The sequence below is a fragment of the Lycorma delicatula genome, chromosome 2 (genome assembly GCF_047948215.1).
Source record: "Lycorma delicatula isolate Av1 chromosome 2, ASM4794821v1, whole genome shotgun sequence".
Classification (NCBI taxonomy): Eukaryota; Metazoa; Arthropoda; class Insecta; order Hemiptera; family Fulgoridae; genus Lycorma; species Lycorma delicatula.
Genome location: NC_134456.1, coordinates 61,617,792 through 61,636,985, shown reverse-complemented (window position 1 = coordinate 61,636,985; position 19,194 = coordinate 61,617,792). Strand labels below are relative to the sequence as shown.

Below are 19,194 nucleotides of genomic sequence, written 5' to 3'. Positions count from 1 at the left end.
AGAACAAATTCACAGTTTCATTTTTTTATTTTAATATAAAAGTAAGCATAAAATTACAATTTTAGCGCATTAAAATAATTCGGAATAATGGCATATCGTTTTTTAAGTCAAAACATCTCAATTTATTATTATTTGAACCAGCGAATTAATATCAGAATAACGAAACCAGGATGGTTTGTTATTCGATGAATAGTCATTATTTTATTTTATTTATTTTTTTATAGTTATTATTAGTTTTGAGACAATGGTTTAGTTCTCTTTCAGTAAATATAATAAAGAAGTGTTATGAAAAACTGGAAGTTTTCATTTACATAAATGAAACAAGCAATCAAGTAAATTAAAAATAAAACAGTGGTGTAAGAGTTTTATTCAAAACATTTGGTACTTGTATGCCACATAAAAAGAATGTTGTTACAAGACACAATTGGTACACACCTATGTGTGATATTAATGAACAAATTCCTTTGTTATTCACCTATTAGTCATCAATCTGTATGGCTTTAAATAGTATATTATGTACGTATTGTGTTTTTTAAGATAGTCAACTTACGTACATATCAATAGCAGAAGTACTTAGAGATTATAGTTGATATTACTGCAAGAAAGTCAGTAAGGTTTAGATTGAAAGTTGACTGTCGAAGAAACTGTGAATAATTACATTTCATTGGCTCATGTAATGGAGATCTTCTAGGAGCAATTACATAATCCAAATGAGTCAGAAATGTTCATTAGGTGAATTACTCACTAATATATGATGTGAGTATAACTGTATGATGTGATCAAAGCTCAATCTTCACAATAAATGATAAGGTTATTAAAGGATGCAATTTCAAAGATCACATAAATTGTACAACATAGTATTACTTAAAACGATATAGATCAATGACTAAAAACTACATTCTGATGAGACAAAAAAAAAATTGTTTGCTTACCAAAGTAATAAAATGCTGCTAATATTATTTATATACAGTGATCAATGTATATGGCACATAAGAAATTGCATAAATTTTAAATAAGTGAATCCTCTTAAAATCTAAGTAGTAGCATCACAAAAATTACATTACCTTACATAAAATTGAATTATATTTGGATAAATTCCATCAACCAAAGCTACTTTGAGTAAACTGGTTTCTGTAGATAAACAAAGACTAACAACAACAGGGAAAATAGTCGATGGCTTTTGTCATCAATGAGCGACGACTATTGGTGACAAAACTGTTCCCCTTGCTGTCGGATTTTAGTAAATAATGTAAGTAACAATTAATACTGTCATTTTGTAAACCTAAGTTATAATTACACTACAAATGTTATGGAAAAAGCATAATTACCAAGTGTAAAAAGTGTCATACAGAATATTTGAACACCAGATCCAAGAAGAACAGACAATAACATTCCTTTTCTTGGTGGACGAAAAACATCACCATGTACTAACTTCCATCCAAATTCCTCTTGTACATCTTCCCCAGAGTCAATCTGAAATTATTTTCTACAGATAACTATCCAATGAACATGAAACAATAATAATTACTAAAATTACATAATTAGTACAATTATTTAATTTAATATTCAAATTATTCTCTAATTAAATATTATTTTAACAAAATCAACAAAATCTGAATAAAGAAAAATAATTTTATTTACTACTATTTTATATTGTCTACCATAATAAAATGGAGCAGAAATCAGATTTTGGAAACATCTCAACATTAGAATTTGTTTTTTCTCAACTTTTTAATGAACCGATTTAAAAGTCAAGTTCATTAGATCTGCTGTAGTGACTAGTGAAAAGTATGTTTCTGGCATTCAGTTGTCATTAGGAAACAGTAAAAAAAATAAATGAATTTTTCGTGTGAACATTTTTAAAATCAAAGATAAATGCAGTACTATGAACAAATTATGTTACGTCAGTACTACCACTTATTACTTGCACATAGTTAGCCTTTGTCTTTTTTATGTAATTAATAAATGGATAATTTGTTTTAAAAAATAGTTGATTTTTAATTTCTTTTTAAAATTTAAATGTAGGCTAAACAATAAATGCATTATGAAAGTTTTTAGAGAAAGTCTTTCAATACATGAATGAAATGTGAATTTATACTACTTGAAAAAATAGTGCTGGTGTTCACATTAGGTAGTTTTTGGTCCTGAAGAACTAGGAGATTCAGATGAAGAGACAAACACAGGAGATATAAGATTTAACATGAAGGTTAGTGATCAAGATATAAACTATTGATGTTAAGTAATGTAGTCGTGGCTGGCTATGATGTCTTTGTTACATTAATCTATGCACACTGTAAAACAGTATAGCATTTTGATCAAACAATTTTATAATGGAATTTAATTGTAAAACTAATTATTCTTGAAAAAAAAATTAGAAAAACTACTTAATTTATAAATTATTTTATATAAATTACCTGATTGTATCTAGCTATGTCTTTGTGTAGTGTTCGAAGTATTATCATAGCAACCATACCAGAGAGGAATAGCACAATCATAAGAGAATTCAATATACTAAACCAGTGTATATTAGTATGTGGCATAGATTCAAGAATATAATCCCATCTTGAAGACCATTTTACAGTATCATTTCTCTAAACAAAAAAAAAACAAAGATACAAAATAAAATAATTTCATCATTATATCACTAATACATATAATTAAAGATTCATTAAAATTTAATCTGATTACAGTATAAACAAAAATACTAATTTTTCAATGTTTGAATAATCTGCTATAATGATAAACAATTATACTAGAAATTGTAAATGTAATGGTCTCAATTCTAATTTTGATAAAAATGAAATTAATTGATAAAAGTTGCAAATTCTATGTTGAGGTTTAGTCTCATTTCTGACTTTTGTTAAGCTTACATTTACTTTAAAATTAATAAAAGTTTAAAATTTAATTTAATTTTAAACTAAATAGAATAATAACTAAATTCAAGCTCTTTAAGTGCTCAAAGTTTTTATAGCACTTGAAATGCTATATAATGATAGCATAATTGAATTTAAATATAATCCAATGTTGCTGTTATTACATAAGTTCTGAAGGGTGTATCTTGAGTAAAATGAAAGTAAAACTAAATAAAAATTTGAGTAAGACCAAAATACCTAAAGTTATCATTTAATATGCTACTTTTAGAGTGTAATAATGTAGGTATAATGCAATTGCGACAACTAACATCACTTTTATTATTCTATTTTGAATAAAAAAAGTACAATCATGTTACATCAAAATCAGAGGTGAGGCCACTGTAACCCATAGTTACTGTTATAGTAACGTTAACTCCAAAATAGTAACTTTTTTACAGAAGATTTTTGAAAAATCCATAAAAGTTATTAGCATTTTTAGTCAAGGATTTTTTTAAACATTTTTCAAGAAAAGTGTTGAATTTAGGCAAGAACAGAAACCAAGTAAATTCAAGCAAAAACAGCAAATTACAAATGAGAAAGTTAATTAGAATGACAGTAGCAACAGTATTTTTTTAATAATATGTTCAATGTCAGGAATCTTAACCTCATAAGATTACAAATATATTTGGTAACTACAGGTAACAAAAGGTAAATGGTTATTTACAGAAGATCACATGCCCAAGACAGGGCAGACTTACATATATATCAATTGATTGCTGCATAAACTAGGGTGTTTGCCTCTACCTAAAATTCCTAATTACACAAACATAAAAATTATGAATCCTTATGACAAAAAAAGGCCATGACCTTCATCAAGATTCATAAAATTACATCACAAGTAAAAATAATTGTTCATTTAATAGCATTTAAGATGTTTTTACATGACTTTTTGTGCATGCATGTGCACAGACATTTGTTGCTGAACATGTAGTTATCTAATGTGCTGTAATAAATAATTAATAAAAACCAATAAACACCAAAATGGCAAGCTTAATACAGATTTACCCAACTTAAGCTTTTTGAATCCATGGATTCGATCATGATAATTATCAGATTTTACATGTAAAGGTTAATTGTTATTTTGGTATTTTCATAAATCATTTTTAAATAACTAATAATCCACAAGTATTCGTAGAATTTTCTCATGAAATTTATATTGCAGAAATTTAAAAGCTTAAATCTAACTAACAAAAAATTTAAAAAAGCAAATAAAACAGTAAAATGGATGATAAATAAAGACTAAAAAGAACTAAAAGAACCTAGAATCAAACCAAAGTACAACATAACAACAGACATGTAACAAAAAAAAAGCACTCATACTTACTGGTTTATACCAAGATCATCAGAAACAAAGATAAACTACATTACAGAAATGTGAGTTGTGGCATGCAGCAGCATTCATCACCCATAGATAATTAACAATGAACATGTTACATTCACCAAAAATACACAAAAGAAACACAACAGAAAAAATAAAAAACTTACCACAAATTTTACTTGAAATGAATATGTTATGGAGAGTTTTTTGCCTGGGGCTAATTTTTCTATTGGTATGGCCATTGGTTCTGATGACTTACATTTGTTTTCTGGGCTATGTTTTATACTATGAGGTGTAACCTTAACAGCTGGAAAAAACACAAAGAGGAATTTACAATTTACCTTCAAATAATTTATATACTAACATTTTATTCATATAGTAACATCTCTAGAGAAATGGAGATGAACCAGTGTCAATAACAATAGCATCATTTGCAACATCATAGTTCTGAAACTGTATTCTGAGTAATTATTTTTATGTATTTGGAAAGTGAATTTATAAATTTATCTTTTTACGTTTATGCCACAATTTATCAAGGAGAAGAATTTATCAATGGGTTTATATGAAGAAGCCGTATAATGTGTAGCTGCAGCTGTACCCAATAATTTTAATGAAAACTGCAACCAGCTCAGGTTCCTAATTTTTCTACTCTTTGTACGAATCCCAGTCATAAAATTAGTTTCATTTTAATACTAATACCAATCAGTGAAAAATCAGACCCTACTGACTCCACTGTTAAGCAAGTTTAGAATGAAGATTTTATTACTGCTGAACCTAAGCTTAGGAAACCTTCAAAAAGGAAGATGTTCAACTGCAACTTTTAATATTTCATGTAACAGGCTTACAATATATTTTGTAGATATGTTAGATCTATAACTACTGTCAAGTTCAAGCAGTAAAAGGTATAAAACAGATTGTTTAATGGCAGAAATGGGAACATTAATTTGTTGATTTACACTATCTACCCCAATCTTTCTTATGGCTGTGATAAGGTGAAGCAATTGATGTTTAAGATATACTAGTAAAGAGAATAGTCATTTCTCTGAGAGTAATGAGTTCAGTGTATGACTAGTTCATCACCTCAACAGAATGAAGGTGTCATTTTTATGACCCTGCATTTTGATGTATTGAAAATGTTGATAAGCAACAATATATTTGGTTCGGTAAAGAAGACATTTGTAAAATCATTTCACTCCTCACTTTACAGAGGAAAATGGGGGTGGGATGTTTTATATTTTGGAAAGGACTCATCACTTTTGTGTTATTCTTTTTTTTATTGATATAAGGTTGCTAACAACCATTACAGATACAGCACTAACATACACTCCAAAATATACATAACACATCAGCAGACTAATATCAAAGAAATCTGATTAAAATCTACCAAATCATTGTAAGTGGGGGAAAAGTGCTTTATATTTTAATCATACTTTAATCCAAGTACAAATATTTTTATTAAATACAGAAATATAAATACTTACAAACAATTCTACCACCATTTCCTCTGAAAGCACTACCCCATTCTTCTCCTTCACCACTATGATACGTAATAGTTAAAACAACATGATTAAATATGTAAAATGTATTTGGTTTGTTATATGATCCTTTCTATAAACAAAAAATTTTAAAAAATTAAAATTTAAAAATTTAAATTAATTAATTTAAAAATGCATATATAAACTTTCAAGTAAGTGAAGATTGAAAAATCCATAATACAGATCATTAACTTAAGCAATATCTTAACTATTTTAATTACCAGATAAAACAAATGCAAATCCTACATGTGTTGCTATATTTATTACAGACTGCCATGTTCTGTAAAACTTAACATTACATCTTTGAGAAGGTTATCCGACCGATGTCACCAACATTATTTAATATATATCAGGATGAGCTAATGTATATTTAGCGAGGTAGGGTTGACACCTTACCACACCAAGGGTATGGTATACACCTTGGACAAGGAGTTTTTATTAACTTTTTGGCTTTGCTGATGATACAGTGACTGTATAGGAAAGTGAAGATAAGCTGCAAGTGGCAGTTCATCAGCTGTATCTCCTCAGTAAAGAATTTAACATGAAAATTTCTCAGCAGAAATCTAAAGTTATGGCCTTTTGCAGATAATGGCTCTTACATTCCAAGATAGTTATCAACGGGGAAATACTTAAAGGTGGGAAACTTAAAATATCTGGGGTGTGACCTATCTTCAATTATGAACAAGACATAAATGGAAAACAGGCTAAATTTAATGTGGTTTGTGGATCGATACATCGTACTCTGAAATGAAAAATCAGGAAGGAAACCCAAATTAGATTTTATAAAACAGCAGTCATTCCTTTACTTGCATATGGTAATGAAGTATGGGCGAAGAGCAAATTGGATGATTTTCATATACAAGCGGCAGAAATGGGGTTCCTGCAAAGAGTAAAGAGTTGTACAGGAGAGGATCATATTAGGAATGAAGTTACTCATAAAGAGAATAAGTTATACTCAATCAATGAAACAATCAAACGATATAAAGAAAGATGGACAAGAGACCTGTTATGAATGCCTGAACATAGTTGCCGTTATTTGTGTGGTGTTATAAGCCAGATGGAAGAAGAAATCATAGAATTGGTCATGGTTAAAAACATGCTATTCAAAATAAGCTAATTTTTTGCAAGGTTTGGGTGGTCTGCCTTCTTTACAGTCACTTTTACTTTACATTAAAAATGAGTTTAATGTTAAAATGCCACCACCTAAAAGAGAACAGTAACACATATCTGAGAGGACAAGATCAATAAATGTGCTGAAAATTCAACACTGGACTCATCTATATTAAAAATAGGGTAAATGTACTCTGCAAATTTTCAACAATTTAGAAAATTCACCTTGATCTGTCATATGATGTTTTTTTGTTACATGTAAAATTATAAGGACAAGTCTTAACAGAGACCATTTTAAATAATTTTTTTTGCAGCAAAGCTTGAGTCCCATGAGTCATAGGTAAAACACATTTAAAATCCACCTAAAACTATGACTTTACTATCAAATGTAATTGTTCATTATGCCCTGTAGTAATCTGATAACACATTCATTTAGGGTAAATGAATTGATACCATGGGATCTTCATACTGTACAATGAGCAATATCACTGCTTTTGAATTTTTAACTTTCTTGAATGTCATTAAGAATTAATTCAGTAGTAGTGGTAATTAGAATATTTTGTGATATGTATGTCCACCAGGCAATAGCATAGCTGAAACAACCACTCAAGTAACAGAAACACAATAATATAGAAGTGCACAATAATAGAAGTGCTGCCTGGCACTTCTCTATCAGGCAGTAATATACAAATGATTTATCAAATCCTTCTAGGTAAAAAATACACTTTTGAATCACTTGCTTTTTTTAAATTACAGCTGAAAATAATTTATGGATAATAGCCAATTGTTGAGGATTAGTGAAGTGCTTAAATGCTTAAAGCAGTCAATTGGAGAATTTTTATAATTCTTTGAAACATTACACAGGTGACCAATTATTTTAGTAAGATCTACTTGTTTGTTGCCTCTTCCACTTTTCATTTGACCATTAGTAATGTTGAAGTACATCTACGCTAGGTACTTTATTAAATCTGATTTTCTATTGAATTTGAAAATCAAGTAGTTACTACAGCATGTTTCATCTTGCCCTTTTTTAGAGTATCACAGCATTATCCTCCATGAAAAACTGATTATACCTTAAGTAAATACAGTAGAAGCATGTAAACTACGTAGATTATTAATGTATAGGTTATATACAGATTTGAAAATCTGCTTTAGTGAGTTCCACACTCACTAAAGTATGTGATAAAGTAAGTGATAACTTCATAATGAACAGTTAGTTTCAGTGACAAATGAATATTACAGCAACCACAGGCCTTCTAAATATACTTAGGTGAGTATTTTACACTTTAAATGTTAGTACACACTTCAACATTAATGTGGCATGTTTTTATAAAAAAGGGAAATAGTATGAAAAAATAATTGTTTATGGATACACGCTGGCCATTCAGATTTTATATTTATTTATCTGTTCTCTTCTTCTGTAAAGGGGCACTTATATCGTGTACAAACTGAACTGGCATGTGGAGATGTGGTGCTGATGTAACTCTGCTCTTTGCTCCTCACCTTGCAAGGAAGCTCAATCCATATTCTAACCACGTCTACGCAGTATTTCATTTTATTCTTGTAGCTATTTACACAATTTTTACAAGTAAGCTATCATATAAAATTAATAAACTGTTAAACACTTTTTATATTAAGAAAAAACAACTAATTTTCATAAATCTATATAAAATGTCAACTTTGGATAGAAAAGACATTGACAGACAAACAATGGTAAGAAATCATATACTTTACTTCAAATTGTGTGTACTCGTAAAAGTGGATCTGTGCAGTTTGAACAAACTATATACTACTGTTACTATGAAGTAAGGTCCCTGGTTAATTTTAATACTATGGTCATCGTAGTAATAAGAATCATCTGCGCATCGCAAACATGCAGCTTTACTCACAACAATGAGTCAAGACCATATAGTCTCTGATAATGCTGTGATACAAAGTGATTTTGCATGTGTTTATAATGAATAAAAAACTAAAAATCCCACTGACCGTGAGATATGATTGGTCATAAGTTTTTTGAATGAGAAGTTGTTCATTCCTGTGGGAATTCATCATCAAACTATTGTCATACATGGTGACGGCATAATGAATGAAGGAAACATTAGGAAATGATGTCATTTATTAACAGCAGGGAAAATATCTGTTAATGATGAGGAACACTAGGATTGCTTTACAGTTGAAAGAGCAGATTGACAGATATGTGGAAAACCAGCATTTCACATTAGATGAACTGAATGATAACTTTCCTGTATATTCATGGTATTTGTTACATGAAATTGTGACTACTTAAATTAATGTAAGATTTGTGCCCAATAAGTTTTAAGAATGTTGACAGACAATCACAAAAAAGGTATGTCTGCTGCTCTGCCATTCCTGGAGTGGTATCAAAGAGATGGTGATGAAATACTGGATCACATAATGATTGATGATGAAATGTGGGTTTCGTATTACACCAGTGAGTAAACGTGAATCACTTCAGTGGCATCATCCTTGATCGCCTTCAAAACCAAAAGAATTCAAACACTTTCAAATTGCAGTGATAGCCACAATATTTTTGGATCACCACAGTCTTACTGTATGAGTTTATGCCTCACAGAGACAATTAATGCCAACTTTTATTCAGAAATTTTGATGAAACTTTGTCGTACAATTCAAAATTGCCAGTGTGGCCTTTTGACTCACGTATTTGCTTCATGACAATGCACACCCACATGTAAAAAATTTTTGTGAACTTCTCGATGATTTAGGATGGAATGTTTATAATCATCTACTGTACATCCCAACCCTGTAGGAGAAGACACCCACCTTGTGACGCTTCCAGTCGCCACACCACCCTCTCCGCTCCTAGCCATAGACTTCATCTACTGTACAGTCCAAATCATGCTCTTTTATTAATACAGGTTGAATTCCATTATATCCAGTTTAATGAATTTTTCAAAATTTTTTTTGGCCAGCCATATATAACAGTGTTAAAAAATCTCATTTTAACGAATGAATCAAACAAAAAAATTCAGTATAACATAACAAATTTTTGGAGGTAAATCATTTTTTTTTCTTAAAAAAAAAGAAGAAGATTATCTCAGTGGAATTATGCAAAATTATATGTATGAATCACCAGAAACAGCACCACTGGTTTATCTCCCGGCCCTACGACAAGTTTAGAACTGTGAAGTTAATGTACAGTTCGGTTAGTATTTCATCATGTTGGCACACAGATTGAGTTATTCCTTTTGTCTATCATTTGTTGTGTTTTAATGTACAGTATTATTGTTTTGTGCAACTGTTTTGGGTATCTGTGCTGCGGTTTTCAAAACAGTGTAACTGCTTTTATTAAAAATTAAGTAAATCAAATATTTACTTTAACTTAATTAGAATTCAGTTTAAATTAAGATGGAAAAAATCAGATAAAATCATCAGTTTACTGTCAAAAAAAAATTTGAAATGATAAAAAATGTTGGTTTAGGTAGGAAAAAAATTGAAATAGCAAAAGATTTTGGAATAGCTCCATCAACAATATCAAAAGACCGCAAAAAATAGAAGATGCATCTTCTAACACAACCTTAGCTCCTGAAAAAAAAAACCATGTAGTTTTACACGATGATTTGGGCAAACCTGTTTACATGTGGTTTGTTGAGGTTAGGTCCCAAAATGTGGCCATAAATGGAAACATAATCTGGGAAAAAGTTTCAGATTTTGCAAAACTGTTTGTTTGTGATGAATTTCGGGCCAGTGTGGACAGGCTGAACTGATTTTGAGATAGATACAGGATTGATTGCAAAGTGGTTAATAGCGAGGAAATGGCCGTTCCTATGTCCAATGTAAATGAATGGAGAAGTGAAGAAATAAAAGAAATCATAAAACTATAAAATCCGGAGAATTTTTTAATGCAGATGTATCGGGTATATTTTTTCAGTTGCTTCCACATCATACACTAACGGTCAAAGAAGAAAAATGTAAAGGAGAGGAAAAAATCTAAGCAATCACAGCATTTTTTTTGCTGCAATGCTACCACCAATGAGAAATTGAAACCATTCGTAATTGGTAAATCTTTGAAACTCCATTACTTTAAAAACATCCATTCACTACCGTGCAATTATTGCACAATAAACATGTATTGATGACCCAGTCCATTTTTTACAATTGGCTAGTAGAGCTGGACATTAAGATGAAACAAGAAAAATCCTTCTTTTTGTAGACAAATGCTCTGCTCATAATATTACAAGCAAACTGGAATATGTTCATGTTGAATCTTTTCCTGCAAACTGCACTGCTGTTTTACAACCACTTACTTGACCTGGATGTAATAAGAACTGTAAAAGTACAATATTATATATCAATATAATTATTATATCAATATTATAGATCAAAATTAGTTAAGAAAATCACATTCAGTACAGAAACAAATTCAAATGAAAAAATAAAAGTCAAACACATTTGCAAATGATTTCAGATTCATGGCCACTGGTAAAAGAATCAAACATTAAAAATTTTTGGGAAAAATCGAAACTATCTGATTACACAAATAGCAGCTGCCTTGATGAACCTGACATTAAAAACAATAGTACTGAAAATGAAGGAAGGGCCTTGTAGGATTCAGCAGTGAATTCTTCAGCTCTTATTCCAAAATCAGTGACATTCTAGGACTAAGTTAGCGTGAATGACCTACTGGTTGCGAATGAAATAAGCAACAAAGAAATTGTGTAGAACAATTTCTGCTTCATCTGCTCTATCTTCAATAACTTATGATTCAGAAAGCAGTAATAGTGAAAATGAAGACAACGAAAGTTCAGATGAAATAAAATTGTTTCAGAGTGATGTAAACAAATGTTTAACAAGTACTCAATCATATCTCATTACATTACCAGACATTATGGGACGTTTAGAACGTTTTGGAAAATGTTAATTCAGTTTTATTTTAAATTCTGCAGCTAAAAAGGCATTGCAAGTAAAAATTACAGACTTTTAAAAGTGGACAATAATTCACTAATTATTGTTTTTTTCTGTTGATCAATATATCACCATACCGAAATAATTAAAATAAATCATAAATTTAATTTTGCATGGTCATTTTATAAGATTCGCTGTAACTAAATTTTAGTATAACAAAAGGATCATAGTGGTCCTGATGATTTCATTATAACAAATTCGACCTGCACTAATATTCTTGTTCATCATTTATGAATACATAATTCTACATATAAGGTATTAATAAATAATATAAAAAAATTACAGAAAATTAATGAAAAATTTCAATTAATAAAATAATAATCTTTTTTATAAAAAAAAATGCTAAAAGGAATTATCAGTTAGATAATCAACTAACTTACATTAAGCATACAAATGTCTTCATCTCGTAGTCTATCATGAACATAACATCCCATAGGAAAACCAGTGTTACAGTATTGCTGATTATTATCAATATTATAACACCATGTTACAGGCATATTATCTATAAAAAAAAAAACACAAAAACATAAAAGTTATATAAAATAAAGAAAATTATTATAGAAAAAATTAAATTGAACGGCTACATTTTGAAATAAGGAAAATGAGATATTTTATCTTTTGTCACACATACGCGCACGGAAATGGTGTTCAACTTTTTTACTGCATAATAGGCATGTTATAAATATATAAGGTGCAAAGAGAAAAGAAAGAAACATATCTCCAAGATATAACTAAAATAAAAAGTAATCCCAAAAACACTATCTCTACTAAGTGGCTAGCTTGTGCTATTTTTTAGTTCTTTTAACATTCTTTCACATGCATTGAAGTGTAGAGTAATCAAACATCTTTATTTCTTTATATTGTTTTGAGAGAATGATGTAACTTACAAACATTTTTAATTTCATTTTAATAAGTCAATCACAAATGGGTTCAATATAAATCTTGTATGATTATCATTGCTGCAATATGTTAAGAGACTGCATCTTGTTTGCTAAATGTATGTCACTGCATGATGATGTAAAAGTACCTTAGGTTTTCTTAATTTTAAAAAGAAGATATCTATTATATAACAGAAAATATGACAAACTGTATTATACAACATGTTAAGTCAGTTGTTATAACACTATAAAACGTTATAAAACATAACTTTTTTTTTTCATCCTTCTGCCCCTGGGAAGGATCAGCATCCAAGCAACTAATACTCAATCCCAGAGGGTGTCCCTCTGACTTTAATGGGTCTCCCTGCCTACCGGCTGTATGAAACATGACTTAAAATTACAAAATATTAAATCAGGAAACAGTAATTTTTTATAACGATATTGCTAATAGTATTACTGTGTTTAGCTATATAAATTTTTATTGATAACCAAGTGTTGTTTATTTTTATAAGATACAGTTGAGAGTTCATACAAAAAAAGTTTACTAGTTTGATTGAAAGCAATTAAAAAAAGAGAAATCTGTAACTCAATTCAAATATTTTATTTATTTAATAATTTTATTAATTTGTCACACTGAAACTAAAACTGATAATAATAAATTTAAGTAATTAATTAATTAATTATTAGATAAAATTTATTTGATTATAATGATTTACCACTTCAGAAATTTAACAGTAAATTATTAACAAAAATCACTTATTAAATTGTATTTTTTAATTAAACATTTAAATTGTAATTTTAATTAAATCTCTTTTAATTATTATCAATAATGTGTATACAGCTAAATACTAGTATAAAAGAGTCTGTAAATGAATAATACATAAAATATGTTTTCATTACCTAAAAATAAAAAACAAAGACTTATGCACAAAGGTGTATAACAAACAGCCACACGTAATAGTGAATTCAATTCAATTCAAATGACCAAAGGAAATATGACTAAATTTATTAAAATATAACATATATGAACAATGTATATTAACACACTACACCAGTAACTATATTCTATGTTTATTTTTTTATTAAAATAAATTTTAATTTGATATAGTTACTGCACCATATCAGGCATATTATAATTTATAAGAACTAAATTTTCTGTCACCACTAATTCTATAGCAGCTTCATCTATTTTCTCATTAAATAAAAGCAACTATAATGAAAACAGAATAGATAAAAGGACTGTTTTTGTTTGTTTTTATTTTCAAGAACAAAGAAGTTTATTTATTAATTCAAAATTTTAAAAGAAAATTGCAAAGAAAAAAAAACTGAATACAAAATGGTGTAAAATTTATAATTTGTATTTGTTGAAATAAATGAAATAAGTAAATAAATATTTATATCAAGATTGACTAGAGGATTTTATATAAACATTTAAAATAATAAAAATATTTGGTAGTCATTTTGATTTAAAAAATTATTTTTTTTTTTAAATTAAGCCCAAGGTCTAGAAAATATTTACATAACGGAAGAACCGACCTCAAAATAAGTAATAGTGTAATAATAGAAAATTTAATAGTGTAATGCTTTGCTGATAACCTACAAATACACTGACCATTTTTTATTGTCAATCTTATGCAGGTATAAGATACCTGATTAGAATTTACAACAGAAAATCGTAATGATCGTAGTTCTTTTTTTTTATATAATTACTATAAAAAAGTCCAATTTAACACAAAATAGTACAAATTTTTTAATATAATCAGGTAATAGGCCACCCTAAAATAATTAAGTGAAAATAATACATGCTCTTAAAATGTTATGATGTCACAAGGACATTGCCATTGCCAGTCTTAAAATTATTACATCATTACCCTAAATTGACTATTTTATAGTGACATAACAACAAGTGGAAATACACTAACTTCAAAATACAATTCTCACCAACAATCCAATGATGCTGATAATTAAGACTCATTCCTTTTTTCAATTGTTTTAACTTAGCTTCTGAATTTGGGTCCCCTCCCGTATAATTCTTTGTGCAAACAATCCCACATTCTTCTGGCTGCAAGAATTTTATCTATAAAAAAAAACCATTCGTGAATATAAATAAAATTAACAATGAAGTTTGAAAAAAAATCTATATGTAAATAATATTTATACTAACTAGAAACTGTTATTCAATATTTCTTGACAGATTAATACAATAATAAACTCCCCTTAACTCAACCTCTCATAATGATATAATGATGTATTTCCTGTGGTTTACAAGCTTACTTTAAAAACAATTTATTTTATTGGTACAATTCCATTAATTTAGTTTTCAGTATTGTGTACTGTAAATTTTTTAAACAAATCCTTTTTTATATCCTTTATGTTTTACAATTAATTGAACCTGATAACCTAAAATTATGTCATTTTCACACCTATATCCATGATCTCCAAATTATAAGCCACACCATTACTTAATTTTCTATGAGTATTGTTACAACTATGCATTATTTCCTTTCATTTCTATTATTTCCACTGAAGCAGAAACATCTTACATTGCCATTCAATTGGTATCTTAGATCAAAAAGTATTTGTCTTATTTTGTGTTGTAGTTCTATAACTGTATTAATTTTACAGTTGATGAAACAATATTTAGACTGAAAGAATTAGAGAAACTACGTTAGCCGATTACTTAGTTAAACATATCCTCAGTAACTCAGTATCATACCAGTTTCATCCCAACCAATAACGCCTGTAATTAAATAATAAAATATTGTCTTATACACAACAGTCAAACTGTCTTCTAGAGAAAATAAAAATAAAACATTAGGTTAGCAAAAATACGAATCTAATTAGAAAAACTAAAGGATAGAACTCAGAATAAATATTATTATATTCAGAGTAATAAGATAAAATGCACTAGTTATTAATCATTAACAATAAACAAATAATAAATGATAAAATATTAAAAAAAAGTATTAGTAAACCTGAATAAATAAAAAAACTTTATAAAAATAATACATAAAAAAAGAAAGATGACACAGGTATATAAAATATGATTTATTTTATGTTATAACAGTGAAAATGGGCTAGTATAATAACATTTTTTGTGCTGAATTCAAATATGGTTTCAGAATTAGTCAAACGCTTAAGTATTTTTAGAGACAACTACTTTCATTTTACATTATTTATTTAAAATGCATTCTTAGTGTAATATAATCATACCTAAAAAGTAGAGATGTTTGATTTGCTACAATAATTTACATCATTAACATCTCTCTAAGGTCCAACAATAGTCAGCTAGCATGCTCAGACCCCACTTCCCTGGTACCGCTTTTTCACATCCAAAATATACTGATGGAACCGTTCACCATTTTCATTGCTGAATGCTCCTAGATTTGGTAGGAAGAAATACAAGTGTGAGTCCAAGAAGTGAATCTTCAGTGACATGTTGCATCCTATAATTTTATAAGATCATCCACTATTTCTTTGTAATTTTCAGATCTATGGTTTCCTAAGGAGTTCTGGCAAATGCTCTTAAAAGACTTCCATGCAGCTTTCTCCACCAGATTTAACATACTACCAAAGTTGTCATCTTTAAATAAATTTCTAATTTGAGGTCCTACAAAGATTCCTTCTTTGACCTTTGGAAACTTATTTTTTAAGTAAGCAAATCCAAGTTCACTTTGACCCATTGCTTTCACAAAATGTTTCATAAGCTCCAGCTTTATATGGAGTGGAAGTAAATAAACTCTTTTGAATCAACAAGTGGCACATTAACAACATTATTCTTTCCTAGAGTTAATGCTGTTCGGTTTGGCCACTCTTTCTGTACGTAATGACTTTTTCAGTCTCTGCTGTCCCACTTCCAAAGAAAACAACAGTATTTGGTGAACCAAGTTGAAGACCTAATAACAGAGCAATTACTTTCAAGTCACCACAGATATTCACCACTAAAATTCTTCAAATTTTATTCTATCTAGCAGAAATTTCATGTTCACGTAAGTTTTTCAGGCTAGCTTTAGACGAATCAGTAAACAAACACCATTCCTCTGTTTTGTACTCATAACCAAATGATTCCATTATAAACTAAACATTATTACAAAAAACAAGTCCACCTTCAAATACAAAAAAATTTGAAGTCATTATGCCTATTTCTAAAAGCACATACCTTTGTTTCGTGGTGGAGGACGTTCCAACTTTTTAATAATGAGCCTCAACGTTCTGTGTCGTTTTTTGATAAATTCAGATCTTGTGCAAGGTCATCGAGTCTCCTTGTGTTAGTAAATATGGTACACCAGACGAACATAAAGCTTTACAGTTTAAATCAACCCCTATACCATCAATATACTCTGCCAAATCTTTTTGTTGTTGATCATCGTTAAGTATGGTATTTTCTGGAGGTTTAGGCAGAGGCAGTTCTTCATTGTGAGTCACAGGCCTCATGACAGATGGTAAAATAGGCTTTGAAATAGTATGCTTGGATTTTGAACTAATGCTCACAATATTAATCAGACAAAAGTAACAATCGGTGGCATGATCTTTTGGTTCCCACCAAATCATTAGAACAGCAAAGTTCAGGTGTGCAGAAATTTTTACCAGCTTGTAAGGAATTTGACATAAGTAGCACAACAAATCTAAGAGACCCAATGTGTACCTTGGTCACCAACTTTGCAACTAAAATAAACCTCATAACATTTTTTGATGAGAGAAGTAAAACTACATTTTTCTGAAATTTAAGCGTTACCTCACCCCAAATGTAGCAAAAGCTATCCAGGGGGGTCTACACAATTTCTAGGCATTTTGCAAAATCACACAATATACAAACACTACAAAAATATTCACTATACGACTTGAATTCAAAAGATGAAATGTAAATTTAGAACACATCGTAACTGAGAAATGTTTACACTGAACTATGTTATAACAGCACATACACATGAAAGTTGTATAGATGTCAACAAAGTCATAGTAATTACATGTCACTCAGACATTATAACCAAAACAGATGTTGCTTATAGCATCACATATGAACATAACTTAAAAATATGAAAAAAATTACATGACTGTAGAATTTTTATTCTGTCTCCCAACAGCAATGACAAGAGGATTATGCCTTTAACAATTATGTAATCATCAAATTATGTATTCAAATTATAAATTTTATATTTATTTTTTTTGTTATTATTTAAAAATGAACCCACTGTATCTGGAGTTTTTATGTATATTCCATAAATGCATAAGTATAAGAGGAATTATTGCAATGAATATGCATATTAAATACATGTAACTACAGCAATGTTTTATAAAATTGATTGGTGCAGTTAGGAAATGGGGAAATTTTAAGCTTAGTCAAATAAAACAACTAAAAATAATAGGATCTTCTTTGCACTTCAAAATAAAACTTTGTTTTTGAATGATCATGAGCTTTAAATCTTTTCTTATGAATTTTGTACTTTAGTAAACAATCAAACTTGAATTATCTGGTAAATTTATTTCAGATTGAATACAAAAATCAGACATCTGATTCTGGTTTCTTAAATATAAAATTAGTGGTTATGAAAGAAATAATAATAAATTTTATAAGTTTAATTTAAAATTGCATGTAAATTTATCATTTTTTCCAGTCATTTATAAAAAATAAGTTTGGAATAGTTTATACAGTTCCGTCTCAAATAAGACGTTAGCCTGTGTTCCCCTGTAACCTGATGGTTTCATAACATCTGAAGCATTTCAGGGAGTATCAGCCTGAGAATTGGGATGAAATAGGGTAAATGTCTGGTTGGGTGACTTGAAGTCAGTGTTGAGGCCAATAAGATGTTGACATTAATTATCAAGTAAAGCACATAACAACGAAGTCAAAAGCAGCAAATCCTGTCCTTTAAAAAGCAACCACACCGTAAAAAATCTAATCTGCAGCTCAGCTCAGGAAATAAACAAGCAGCCTCAGATCAGGACTGGTTTTTACAATAAACAAAACTGAAATGGAAAAAGGAAAACATTTTTGAAACAGAAATACATTATAAATGCAGCAATATGGAATGTGCAAACAATGATAAAAATAGCAAAGATTAATAAAGAAAGAAGGAAGTGTAGCCATTCACATATATTGGTGCTACAGGTTAGGTGGAGAGAAAGTGGCATAATAGACAAGAAAGATTATAGCCTACTTTATAGTGGTGGTAAGGGAAAATCTGACTTATATGAAACTACCTTTATGATAAAAATAAGGAAGAGTCTCTGGGACTTTGAACCTGCATCAGAATGTATTTGTAGAATAAGGTTAAAGGGAGGGTTTAGGAATATACCTATGATATCTGTATATGCGCCTACTGAGGGAGTTGCAGAAGAAGTTAAAAGCAAATTCTATGAATGTCTCCCAGGGAATAAGATACCAAAATACCATATGTGTCTTGTTGTGAATTTTTAATGCAAAAGTGAGAAAGGAGTCATTTCTATGTGGAGTTACTGGAATATATACTGAATAAAAAGCTTGTTGATTTCTCAAA

General features: G+C 29.2%; 1 protein-coding gene across 1 annotated transcript in view; it reads right to left on the bottom strand.

Annotated features, from left to right (window-relative positions):
* Positions 1-19,194, bottom strand: part of TM9SF2 (transmembrane 9 superfamily protein member 2) — a 77,012-nt gene that overhangs the window by 29,739 nt on the left and 28,079 nt on the right. Inside the window, exons 4-9 of the mRNA XM_075355412.1 lie at positions 14,639-14,774; positions 12,200-12,321; positions 5,712-5,838; positions 4,398-4,537; positions 2,415-2,591; positions 1,329-1,473 (exon numbers count right to left, since the gene is read on the bottom strand). Of these exons, the coding sequence (XP_075211527.1) occupies positions 1,329-1,473; positions 2,415-2,591; positions 4,398-4,537; positions 5,712-5,838; positions 12,200-12,321; positions 14,639-14,774 (847 nt within the window). The remainder of the gene's footprint in view (positions 1-1,328; positions 1,474-2,414; positions 2,592-4,397; positions 4,538-5,711; positions 5,839-12,199; positions 12,322-14,638; positions 14,775-19,194) is intronic.